General features: G+C 34.1%; 1 protein-coding gene across 1 annotated transcript in view; it reads right to left on the bottom strand.

The window, feature by feature from the left end:
• The window catches only part of LOC150075462 (solute carrier family 35 member D2-like protein), a 64,262-nt gene that overhangs the window by 39,905 nt on the left and 10,799 nt on the right, over positions 1-13,558 (bottom strand). Inside the window, exons 4-5 of the mRNA XM_090388687.1 lie at positions 7,559-7,626; positions 4,055-4,126 (exon numbers count right to left, since the gene is read on the bottom strand). Of these exons, the coding sequence (XP_090244813.1) occupies positions 4,055-4,126; positions 7,559-7,626 (140 nt within the window). The remainder of the gene's footprint in view (positions 1-4,054; positions 4,127-7,558; positions 7,627-13,558) is intronic.

Below are 13,558 nucleotides of genomic sequence, written 5' to 3'. Positions count from 1 at the left end.
AAGTAACTACCTTGATTTGCCTTACAATGTACTACTAATAAGCAACCCCCCCCCCAAAAAAATAAGAGACGACCCCCAAGACAGCCGTTTCAATGCTTGTTGGCACCTCAAAAACCTGCAACTAATACAGTAACTGTAAATGCCTGTAATTAATATTAATTTAAAGTAAATCAAAAGGTTTTGATTTGCTTTACGATGCACTACTTATAAGCAACTCTTCCTCCCCCAACCAAAAAAACAAGAGAAGTATAATGTTACTTATTATTAATGTGGCGTTACCCCTAAGATAACCATTTCAATGCTTGTTGGCACTTCAACAAGATTTCTGTACTGCTCATCCCTTGAGGTGGCCACTATTTAATTCAAAATAATGAACATCTCTGTTCATTGTTTTGAATCAGGTGGATTAAGATCAGAATGCTGAAATGGCCAGGAAAGGTTTTTCTGTGATACTGTTTTCATGTCACTGCATTATTCACCAATGTGTTAAACAAGACTGTGCCATACTAATACTAGTGGAACCCTTCTGTGTAGAATTGCACAATGCAGGTAGCACAAATTTTACAGAATGACATGGTGGGGCTAAGCATGCTACGCAATCCATATTCAGTATGCTCATCTGATGTGTGGACTGTGTGGTACAATTCATCATTCAATGTTATCTTTGGCAAATGGGTGGAGAGGTGAAGGTAATTTGTAATTTTGTGCAGCTCTGTGACCATGGTGTATCCCTCCTATGTGGTCATTCTAATTGTAGTTAGTTCAACTGATAGGTACATTTGCTTGAATGCTTCTCTTGGCAAAAGTAAAGTTGGCAAAGGTACCTTTGCAGTTGATTTCAAAACTTTCGACTTAACAACTCAGGGGGGTCATTAATGCCAACCATGCTTTGAATGAATGGTAACATTATCTTTTATTTTTCACTGCCACATGGTGTTTTCAACAGCTGTTTGTATACCCATACCCTTGCTCTATATAATTCTGCATAATCAAACTTCTCAAATGACCTTCATTAGTTTCTCAAACACTAACTTCTAGACTTTTATCCAATGGTGGGGAGGGGGGGACAGGCAGATAACTTTGTACAAGGTATGATTTATCTACTGGAATAAAAGTAACTTCTATTCCTTTGTAGCATAAACTTATCACAGTTAGAGCATTCAAATTATCAAAAAGTTAATTAACTTTTTTATTTTGTACCCATTGTTACTCTGGGTACAATATAATCTTGATTCTATTTTTTTGATCACATAAGATGCTACTGGTGACGGCCACTGATGTTCCCAGCATACCTGTTTTAAAGACTACTTTGACTTGTGTGATGTTATGAATCTGTTAGTGAAAAACAGTGAGCTCCACAGACACCAAGGCCATCAAGGCTGATTACATTCATCTAATCTTTCTCTGTTGATTAGCACTTCTATGTCTGGCCTGACCACTGCCTTAAACAAAGGGATAATCACCTCCTTTTCCCTGCTAGAAAAATTCCTGTATATCACTGACAAGACACCACGAACTACTCTTGAAGACCATCTGCATTGCTCACAAAACTTCATATCTGACTGTACAATTATTCCCACGTCTTTTTCTACCACTGTCAGTGTAGTACCACAGATTTGATACATTACTCTGCTACCCATATGTAGTACTTTACATTTGTCAGTGTTAAACTTCATTTGCCACCTCTCAGCCCATCTGCTCAACTTTTCTAGATCCTGTTGCAGCAGCGTACTGTCATTAACAACCCCTGCCAACCTTTGTATCATCTGCAAACTTCGACACTAAGCCTGATATACCTTCATCAATATCATTGATAAATATACAAAACAACCAGTTGGCCCAACACCGAACCCTGTAGGACTTCACTAATAACATTAGTCCACGAAGAGCAGTGTTCATTGATTACCACTCTCTGTCTTCTCCCACTCAACCACCATTTTATCCATTGTAGTAACTTACCCTTAATACCATACTGCTCTAATTTGTACAGTAGCCTTCTATATGCAACAGTATCAAAAGCTTTCCTGAAATTCAAGTATATGATATCAAAATTATTTTTTTCATCCAGTTCCTTTGTAACCACATCGTAGTATCCAATCAAATTTGTCAGACAAGACTTTCCCTTAACAAACCCATGCTGTGTCTGAATTATTGCTGCAGTCTTGTCTAGATGATCCTGCAATGCATCTTTAACCAGTCACTCCATTATTTTACCCGGAACAGAAGTTAAACTAACTGGTCTGTAATTAATCATATCACCCTTTGTGAATTGATTATACATTTGCACATCTCCAGTCCGTGGGGATTTCCCCTGAGTCCAAGGATGCGCTCATAATTATATCTAAGGGTTTGTTTAGTTCCTTTGCTGCCTCCTTTAATATAACTGGATAGATCCCATCCACCCCCGTGCCTTTCTTATGTTTAATTCCAACAATTTCTCCTCCACTTTGCTCTCAGTTATTACAAAATCATTAAGCATCCTGTTAAAATCTGATAAACTTCTGGCATTTTCCTTCCTTAATAACTCCTCGAGTGTGAATGTAGATGCAAAATAATCATTCAGTTTGTTTCCTATCTGAGCAGGATCATCAACAGTCGAACCATCAATATCTAGTGGATCAATCTGATTCATCCCCTTCCTTTTAGAGTTTATATAAGTAAAGAAATCCTTGCTGTTTTCCTTAGCATCCTTTGCCAAAGATTTCTAGTAATCTGCCTTTGCTTGCCTAATCTCTTTTATGACTTGATTACAGCTAGCTTATATCTGCCATAGGCTTCTGTGTCACCTGATAATTTATATGCATCCCATGCATTTTTCTTCTCTGCCAAGAGTCTCATTAGTTCATTTGACAATCACTTAGGCCTTAACCTTGAACAATATTTCTTAATCGGCATGAAAAGTCTAGTAGCTTCAACGATTAATTCCTTGAATGCTTCCCATTAGAATTTGTTGTTGGTAACATCATCAGTTGGTCGCACTATACAGAATTTAAAAACTGTCTGAGACCACTGTAGTCACCTTTACGGAAGCAAAAACCCTTTCCTTTACCCCTGACGGTAATTATATCTTTAAGTAAATCCCACATTAGTACACTGTGATCACTGCCACCTAGCGGTTCCTTTATCTGCAAATTCTTAATACACGCATGATCACTGCTGATAACCAGATCAAGAGTATTACCCTCTCTGGTTGCCTCTTGAACATGCTGCTGCAGAAAACAATCATCCAATAAATCCACAAAAGTCTTGCTCGTGTGCGAGTGACCAACCACAAGTTTCAGTAAATATATGGGAAGTTAAAATCACCATTATAAGACATTGTGATTTACTTGCACAATATTTCTCTGTACAATTGTTCGTTGTACTCATTGCAGTCATTAGGCCTATAACACACTCCTACTCTTATTTTTTCTTTCTCAGTGCTTATGTCACACCAAACTGACTCAACATTGCACTGTCTATCTATGTCAACTGGATGTACTTCCTTAGATTTTATGTTTTTCTTAATTAACAGCATAACCCCTCCTCCCTTCCTATCCTTTCTGTACACATTGTACTCCCTAAATTCCAATTCTGCATTTGTAATATCTGTGTGACACCATGTGTTTGATATCCCAACAATATCCGCCTTTGATGTCTTGACCAGCACTTCAAATTCATCAAATTTATTTATTATACTTCTAGCACTGGTGTACATGCACCTATTCTTATTCTTAGTTACCCTAACACAGCCCATGTATTTATTTGTTTCATAATGACTGCCATCAGTCTCTGAAACCCCCAGCACCCCTCGCTCCAGGCCCTAATTTAGAGGTGGAGTAACTGATCATCCGTTACTCTTTATTGTTGCAATAAAGATTTCTATTTAATTATGAAATAACTTTAAATTTCATACAGTATTAGCAAAAGTACCATCACTTTTGCAGAATTTTCAAAAAATTAATTATTTGCAATTATAAAATAGTTAATACAGAGAACAATGACTTTACACATATAATAAGATAAGAAATTCTAACTATAATTATTTGCATGTTAGAAGAAATAAGAGTCCTACCTGAGCACAACATATTCACCAATCAGTGTCATCAAAATTGTAAATCTGCGCAGCACAGTAAACATAGGCAAACTAAAAGAAAATAAATACAGTGCTTTGTATTACAATAAAGCAAAACAAAATTAAAATAATTGGTATCAAAAATATCCAGATATTTACATATAAAAAATTAAATTAATAACTGCTGGACAACTTTAGGCCATTACACAATTTTCTGATATATGATAAGATCCCATTATTTGATAAGTCACCATTGTAGAATTCTATGAGCTCATAGTGATAGTTCAACTTATATTCTGCCACTCTTAGTAAAATAATAAGAGGAGTTTACCTCAATATAGTACGTAGAACATTTCCGTATGATACCCTCCAGAAATTAAAACGGAAAAAACGAAAAAATCGACAACTTACCGGTACATTAAAGTAAAATATAAATAATTAAATAATCAATTTAACACAATTCAAAATCGATTTAAAACAATTAAAAATCAAATTAACGCAATTAAAAGAATCTAACGAAAAAATTCAAAACGATTTTTTTCCGTTTTAATTTCCGGAGGGTATCATACGGAATACATATCATACGGAGGGTATCATATATCATACATATATATTCGTTTTTTCCATTTTAATTTCTGGAGGGTATCATACGGAAGTGTTCTACATACTATATTGAGGTAAACTCCTCTTATTATTTTACTAATATTATTATCAACGTAGAACATATTGAGTATTACAGCTCTGATTCATACTATTCTGCCACTCTGAAAAAAGTACTAGCATGCTATGATATATACTAGCAAAGATGAAAATTTTTTATTTCAATATATAAAGTGTTCAAGCTGCTCTCAAAACAAGTCATACAACTAACTGAACTGTGTGGGCAGTTAGTTGTGCGACAAGTTTGATATGTGACATAAGATGCACAATATTTTCAAAATTCCTACTCTGAGTTTGGTTTGTATTGAATCAACCTCATATATGCAATAAACTTTAAAAAAGGCAAATAAAGGAAGCTATATGTATTGAGTAAAAAGTTTATTTATGCTTAATCAGATTTATTAAAAATTTAATTTTCATAATAAAAATGTTAATGTTTAAGGTATACTACACCAGTAATTTCTATTAAGATGAAACAGAGAAAAACACATGAATGAAGAAAAAAACCTGTTATTACACAGGTTTACTTTAAACCAGACTTCACTTCCCATGAAGCTTGTTGCACTACCTTGATCCTATATATATATATATATATGCAAAGTGCCTATTGTCTTCACCATGACTGTCTGTCCACATGTAACAGAGGGACTCCCAGTACACGGATTTTCATATTTTGTATTTGGATTTGTTAAAAATGTTTGTCAAGCCAAAGCAAATTTCACTAAATACAACAAATAGAAATCTGGGAATTATTATTTCTTTTTTCCATATAAATTGTATGGGGAAAAAAGAAATTCATTGATTAAATGTAGTTGTAATGCAGTATTGATAGCTTTAGACAGTCCATGCATGCTTTGCATGTATTGTCATGCAAAACTCGTAAACATAGTATTGCATATGAAGAGATACATATGTATAGAGATAAAAGATTAAGAAAAAGTGTAATTGGGAAAAGAGTAATATATATTATACAGTTGTAATTAAACTGAGCAGTTAAGTTTAGAGAATGTAAAACTACAGGTTTTATTAGGTGTTCTATCAAGTTATAATCTTAGTAATTAATTGATAAGGAGAGTCTATATTTACTTTTCACTTCTATTAATCAAAGAAAAAAATCATTTAATTTAAGAAAAAAAATCAAACGCACATTAAATATGACACATTGATACATTAAATAACTTGTTTCTTTTTATTTAAAAAAAAATTTCTATCTCAAACGGCTTAAATACTTATATTGTTCAGTTTTTCCTTATTTTAAAAAAACAAACTGAATAAATAAATAAAATGTAGTCAAGGTCATAACTTTGTGCAAGACAGAGAACTTTGGAATTCACTGATGTATACTGCTGCTCAAGAACTTGTATGTCTTTTATTGCTAGTGTTTTATCATTTGTTTCCCTCTTCACTTATAAACTGTTAATTAGTGAATAAACAGAGAAAAAAAAAAAAAAAAAAAACATACATGCACAACACACGCATATATATTTGAGGGGTTTCTGAAAAGTAAGGTAACACATTTTTTCTCTCGATGATGTTTAATAATACGAAGTTGAAATTACATACCAAGAAATAAGTGAACATGCACTACAAAGTCTCCAGTTTTATTGATGCACTTGTCCCAACGATGGATCAGTTTATCAATACCAGTACTGAAGAAGTCCGTGCCCACATGCAGTAACCTGATGCAGTCACACTGCCTGATGAACTTCCTCATCTGTGGTGAAATGCTTTCCTGAAAGGTGTTTTTTCAGAGGGCCAAACAAATGGAAGTCTGAAGGCACTAAGTCTGGGCTGTAGCAGGGATGTGACAGAGTGCTCCAGAGTATGACACAACCCCTCATGAGTGGTGTGGGCAGTGTGTGGAGTTGCGTTGTCGTGCAACAAAATCATGTCACTTGCCAGGAGTCCTGGTCGTTTGCGTTGAATGTTGGCTTTCAGTTTTTCCAACGTTGCACAGTAAAGCTGTGCATTGATTGTTTCTCCCTTTAGCAAGAAATACACAAAACAGAACACCTTGGCGATCTCAGAACACTGTGGCCATGACTTTTCGGACACTGGAAACAGTTTTGAATTTTTTGTGCACAGGAGATTGTGGATGTTTCCAGGTCATGTCATGGAGTCTTGTTTGCTCTCCGGGGTAAAGTGATGAACCCATGTTTTGTCTGCTGTGACTATGTGAACGAGAAAATCCTCTCCTTCATACCTGTATCGCAACAGGTTCTCCAGACACATCCCCATACGTTTTGCTTTGTCCTCCTCTGACAATTGTTGGGGTACCCAGCAGCAGCACACCTTTTGAAAGCCAAGGACATCGTGAACAATTTTGTGAACAGTCGACTTACTCGCATTCACTATTTGTGCAATTTCACACAGTTTCACTCTCCTGTTTTCAAGAACGATGCCCTTAATGCACGAAATGTTGTCTTCTGTCTTGCTCAATGAAGGCCTGCCTGCCTGATGTTGATCTTCAATGTCAACAAGGCCTGCTTTAAATTCATTGCACCACCTTTTTGCTATACACAGAAACCAGTTCATGGTGAATGTCACTTGGTGAAGACTCTTTTGCTTGCAAAAAGTGAATAACTTCATGAACACCTGTTTTGGACCACACTCGCATGGTAGCTGCCATTTTGCAACTAGAATCTGCAGTGAGGCAACAGTACCACAACACTGGTGGTCTTTTTGAATATTATTAACAGGTCTATCTGTCCACCGCGTTTCATCTCATTCCCTTTTATGATTATTAAGAAAAAAAATGTGTTACTTTACTTTTCAGAAACTCCTTGTGTATATATATATATATATATATATATATATATAAATAGTAAAGTTTCAGGTTCATACCTTAGATGTTTTGTCCCACCTAAACCACATATTATGTTTCCTATAAAAAACAATGGCAAAGGGAAAACCTGAAAAAAAATTCAAAATATAATTTTAATGAAAGGATACTAATATTATCAATATTAAAAAGCATGTTAACTCAATTCTGTAGACCAGGGGTGGCCAACTTAATTTGTGATGCAATCTACTTTTTTTCTTCAAAATGTGCCGCGATTTACCATCTCAAGAATTTCATTGCACATGGTTAAAAAAGTTAATCAACACATATTGAAATATGTTGTTTATAAATTTTAAAATTAAATACAATTAAGAATTTTTATTTTAAATTCATATGTATTTAAATTTTTAATTTATGTGAAGTTTGTGACTTCATGTCATCTTTCAAGCTTTCAAAATCGGGGATATACTGTGATAAGGCCAACCGTAAAGAATCTTCTGTATGCAAGTCCGTAAGAGTAGAGCGATTCTTTGTCTTTATTTATTTATTCAGTTTGTTTATTCATCGAAGCAATGTAATAACTTCATTTTCAAGTAATATTTTCTGCAATTTGTTTCGTATCTAAGTCGATATTAAATATATTGAACAATGTCTTCGATTGTTTTAAAATCACTGAATCCGGTTTCAAAATCATCCACAACTTTCTCAATTTCAGAAACATATTTCTCACTATTAAATTTAAAAACGGGATATTTTTGCAAATGACCTTGCAATATTTTTTTTTCTTTGAAATCCTTAGTCATTGTCAAAAATTGATATCTATATGCAGAAATACTACTAATCATGTCACCCACATTTTTATTTTTTTCTTGTAATTCCAAATTCAGATCACTTAATTTACTGGTAAAATCTGCCAAAAAAGCCAGATCACACAACAACTCCATATCTTGTAGTTGTTCATAATCATCACCCTTTGATCAGCAATTTTTTTAACGTCATTCAGCAAATTTCTAAATCTCTGTAGAAACTTACTCCGACTCATCCACTTCACATCTGTGTGTAATATCAGATCTGGTTCATTTTCATCGAGTTGCATTTTGAAAAGTCTCCTTTGAAGAGATTGTCCTCTGATGGAATTCACGATTTTGAAAGATACGTCCATAACACTTTTAGCATTTAATCTTTTGCTGGCTAACACTTGTTTTTTTTTGTTAGTTGTTGGCGCATCGGCTTCTGTGGCCATAATGAACCTCCCAAAGTTTTTGCATTTTCTACTCTGATTCGAACCCGCGACCTTTGGGTTGCCAGGCAGGCACTTTATCCACCCGGCTAGCCTGGTCAGCCTAACACTTGTTGGTGGATGATACAGTGGTAACTCAAAAAATCTGGGAATTCATCATCCTTTTGGCAGAATGCGATGAATAGGTTAGGATGCCCCATCACTGCTTTAGCTCCATCTGTTATTGATACAAGCTTAAATGGTGGTACAGCCAGGCCTCGCATAACACGAGTTCGATTAACACGTTTTTCAGTTACCACTATTTGAAAAAATTATACCACTTTTCACTTTACACGATGCAAATTTCCAGTTAACGCAATCTTTTTTTAATTTTTTTTATGTGATAGTTGAAAAGGTTTGAATTGCGCGTTAAGCTCACTGCTCGTCAGACAGGCAATAAACAACCATTTGCCTGTTGCCCGCCTCAGTGTGTTCCATCAAGCATTGGAAGAAGACGTATTTATCTCCTGCTAATAGAGTTAATGCAGACTTGCATTTAAAAATTCTAATTTTTAAATGGCTCATTTAAAAATTCTAATTTTTAAATGAGCCAGATGAAAATGACACAGTGAAGGAGATAAAGATAAAAGAACTATATGAAATCTTTCGTATTGCAGAGAACCTCAAACAAAAGGTTTGAGGTTCTCTGCGATATTTATTTCGCCAGGTCCCAGAAAAGATTGTTGTCTGCTACCAGAAATTGATTGATGAAAAGAGAAAGTCAGCACTGTTCAAACGACTCTGTTCAAATATTTCCATAACAAATTTTTTCTTCGTTGTATTTTATGTCAGAGGTTCCCAAACTTTCTCGGTTCACAACGCCCTTAGTGTCTCAATAATTTTTTCATGGCGCACCTAAACCAAAAGAAATACCTAACAGTTCCATTTATAAAGTAGTTAGGTCCACACAACTTAATAAGAAATGTTGAAACTGTGAACTACCTCGAGCTAATAGTTTGCGCAGTGTCCGACAGATGTTGAGTATCGCTGTGTTTCCTTCGAAAATTTTAAATATTCCACAGCGCACAGTTTAAATGTTTATTGCTGTTTTATGCAATAAACATTTAATTCCATAATTATTTTCATTATCTTTTACATGGTATACAGTTAAAAAGTTATTTAAAAGGTATTTTTAAAATTTTTTATGGACATTCCTGAAGGTCAAGGACCAATTACAATTTTTACTATTGATTATTATATTCGATTAACGCGTTTCCGTTTTGCGCAATGCGCTCGCGGGACGAATTAATCGCGTTAATTGAGGTCAGCTTGTAATTTTATTTTTTCTAAGGTCACTATTAGGTGGAAAATCCTATTGGTATTTACCATGGAGTGCGTTGAAGTGCCATTCTAAATTTCCTTTTTTGGGTATAACCACGGAAGCATTTCAAATCAAAGAACAACATTTTTCTTTTATCATTACAAAAAAGTATTCTAGTTCCGACTCTTGATGAAAATGATACGTTTTACTCTTTTTTGCAGTATCCATTTTAAATCAAAGGGTATTAAATTAACATATAAGTACTGTCCCGTTATTAAGTAAGCTAAATAAGAATTTGACACACACACTATACTCTCCACAACATAACTGCGTGAATTTTCACTAGACAAGCCTAGCGACTGCGTGGTGGCAAGGGTAGTTACATGGTTCAACGGATTTGTAATCAGCATACGCAGTGGGGCACATAATAATAATAACATTTAGATTTTGACTAATCTATTTTTTATATATATTTAAAATTCGTCATGATTGACCGAAATTAAAGCCGCAATCAACCAAAATTAAAGCCGCAGGTGTTGGCCACCCCTGCTGTAGACTATAATAATTTTGATTTTAAATAGCCCTTTCTACAGACTGATCAAGTGATAAAAAAAATTAAATATACATAAATCATAACATACAGCCTCCATTAAATAAAAATCATTTACCAAGCTGAATGAACGAGCAACTGGAAATCTGCACTTCAATTATAACAGAACAGAAACCATCAGCCCATAGCCACATCAATCAGACCTAAAATAATTATATCAAGCTCTGCCACAATATCAAATTTATTAGAAAATTATGCTCAAGTTGGCCAGCTTTAATAACTTTAAAGTGCAAATAGAACCATCAATTTTACAATGAGAACTCTGAGGAATGCAATTGGTTTCTATCAGTGTGTCAAAATCATTAGATTGTGGCATCTAATTTGCTCAAAAATAGCCTTGACTGTAATGTAACATGGCGAAAGCATGAATGAAATGTGTAAATTTGAAGAACAAGTACCAACTAATAGACAAAACATTGTCTCATATTACGTATATAGGATTACGTATATATTACGTATATACTGAGATTGATGTCAGCTTCAATAATGGGGAACAAAATGAAAATCATCCCAAAATTTACACTTAATGCTGAATATGTATACTTTTCTAAATCCTGTCTTGTTAATTTCATAATATTATAAAACTGTTAATTTTAATCATTACATTTTTGTTCACTGCATAAAAAAGTTAATTTAAAAATATTTTTTCTTGTTTTGCACATTTTACAGACTACTTAATTTTATTTAAATCAGGGTTAAAACCTTTTCACTTTTGTAGAGTGTTGTTATCAAATTTTAAATAAACATCATTTTCATTATTTTCAATTATTTTATATTTATAAGGTGGCAATAAAGTTCCTGGACTGAATTCTGTTGAGGTCATGATCAATGAGTTTGAAAATAAATGGAAGTGGTATGTTTTAGTTAAAGCTTCCTTCAACATATGGTGGTACAGGGTTTGTCCAGTGGGCTGACAGGTTGTAAGTAATAATCAGTTTTGCTAGAAGCATTATGTTCTGTGTCATGATTTTGCAATGGAGCAATGAACAAATATAAAATTTTGCTTTAAACTGAGAAAATCTACAACAGAAATTTATGAAATGTTAAAAACTGTTTATGGTGATGAAACAATAAGTCATACCAATGTGTTTGAATGGTATAAGTAATTCAAAAACAAACATGACGATGTTCGTGATGACCCAAGAAATAGGCATCTGTCAACCTCTCAAAATGAGGAGAGAGTTGCAAAAGTTCTGAAAACTTTGGCAAAAGATTGTTGTTTGACCCTCAAGAATGATGGCTGATGGGTTGGAGACCATTTGTCAAATTCTGCTGAAGATTTAGGGAAAAGGAAAGTCTGTGCCACACAGCCTCACAGATGAGCAGAAGCAACAGTGCCATCGTGCAAAAGCTTCATCCTGACTTCCTAATTTACAACCCATACACAAAACACCAGAGCATGCAGTGGACTTCAAAATCATCACCAAAGCCCAAAAAGTTTTGTTTACAGAAGTCTAGGATCAAGACAATGCTGATCATGTTTTCTGACAAACACAGTATGATTCACAAGGAATCTGTGCTGAAGGAGAGAGAGTCAATGCTGCTTTCTATGTATGGGTGCTTCAAAGACTATTGAAGCATATTTCACAGGCGAGGCTACAATTCTGAGAGAAAGGCAGCTAGTTCTTGTTGCATGACAATGCCTCCACCCATCCCGCACTTTTTCTGAAGACATTTCTGATGAAATGTGGTATTGTACAGATTAACCACCCACTCTATTCTCTCAATCTAGCACAAGCAGACTTCTTTCCGAAGGCGAAAACTGCCATTAAAAAAAAAAAAAAAAGAGATTTCCAATGAAAAATGTAATCACCAAACTAAACATCGTCTTTTGGAGACCTTCACCGACTCTTTTCAGAAACTATGACAACGGCGTAATAAGTGCATTCAATCAGGTGGTGATCATTTTGAATGAAAATAAAACCATTTTTGAGCTCCTTCACTTTATGTTCTTTTTATTACACCAGTCCAGGAACTTTACTGTCACACCTCGTATATATATTGTATTTCATATTATGATTTACCCCCAATAATCATAATGAGAAAAGAGTGGTCAAAACACGTATAAGGTTTGGTCAGAAAGTCTGGTGAATGATCACATAATTGTTGAATACACAACAGTAGCAAAAAAGATTGTGAGTGGGGCTTACAATTACATATTTTGAGCATCCACACACCAAATTTTAAGTGGTTACACATCAGCCTGGGAAAAAGAAGCTTTGAATGAACACGTTTTTCTCATTTGTTGCATATACTGAAAATGACAAAATTTGAACATTGCATACAATTACTATCCAACAAAAACATTGAGTCAAATCAAGAAATCCAATCAAGCATAATCCAATCAAGTGTTGCAGAATGAGATTATATTGAATAATATTAATAAGATAAACATTTAGCATTGAATAACATTAATTTTTTGCAATGTTCAAACTGTTTAATCAAACCTTGTATGTAAGTTGGTCATCACTGAACTAAGATATACCAATATTTTTAGCAGTTAAACAACAAAGCAACTTACAAAAATTCTATTCCATATCAGAATAAATGGAAATGCTTACCTGCTGTAACTATCACAAAGCAGGATAAAAAAGAAAAATTAAATTCTTATTAACAACACATTCTGAAATTTACAATTGTAATTAAGATATCAAAAAACTTGTAATCAAAAGATTTGGTGTCTTTAACAATTTAATATGTGCAACTGGCATTTTCATCCTCACTACAAACAATTTAATTCTTCAGAGACAAAACACATATAAAGTCAATCAGACCAAACTCAATGCTTTATCTTTTAATAACATTTCTAGATAAACAATAGTTTCAGCTTAAAAATTTGTCTCCCAGAATATATTAGATATACACAAAAGGTCAGTTATCCCTGTATAATAATCATTAATTAATTATGAAGA

The sequence above is a fragment of the Mastigoproctus giganteus genome, chromosome 14 (genome assembly GCF_048544385.1).
Source record: "Mastigoproctus giganteus isolate SK-2022 chromosome 14, ASM4854438v1, whole genome shotgun sequence".
Taxonomy (NCBI): domain Eukaryota; kingdom Metazoa; phylum Arthropoda; class Arachnida; order Uropygi; family Thelyphonidae; genus Mastigoproctus; species Mastigoproctus giganteus.
Note: the sequence above shows the minus strand (reverse complement) of the source record. Positions and strands in the feature narration are given on the sequence as shown.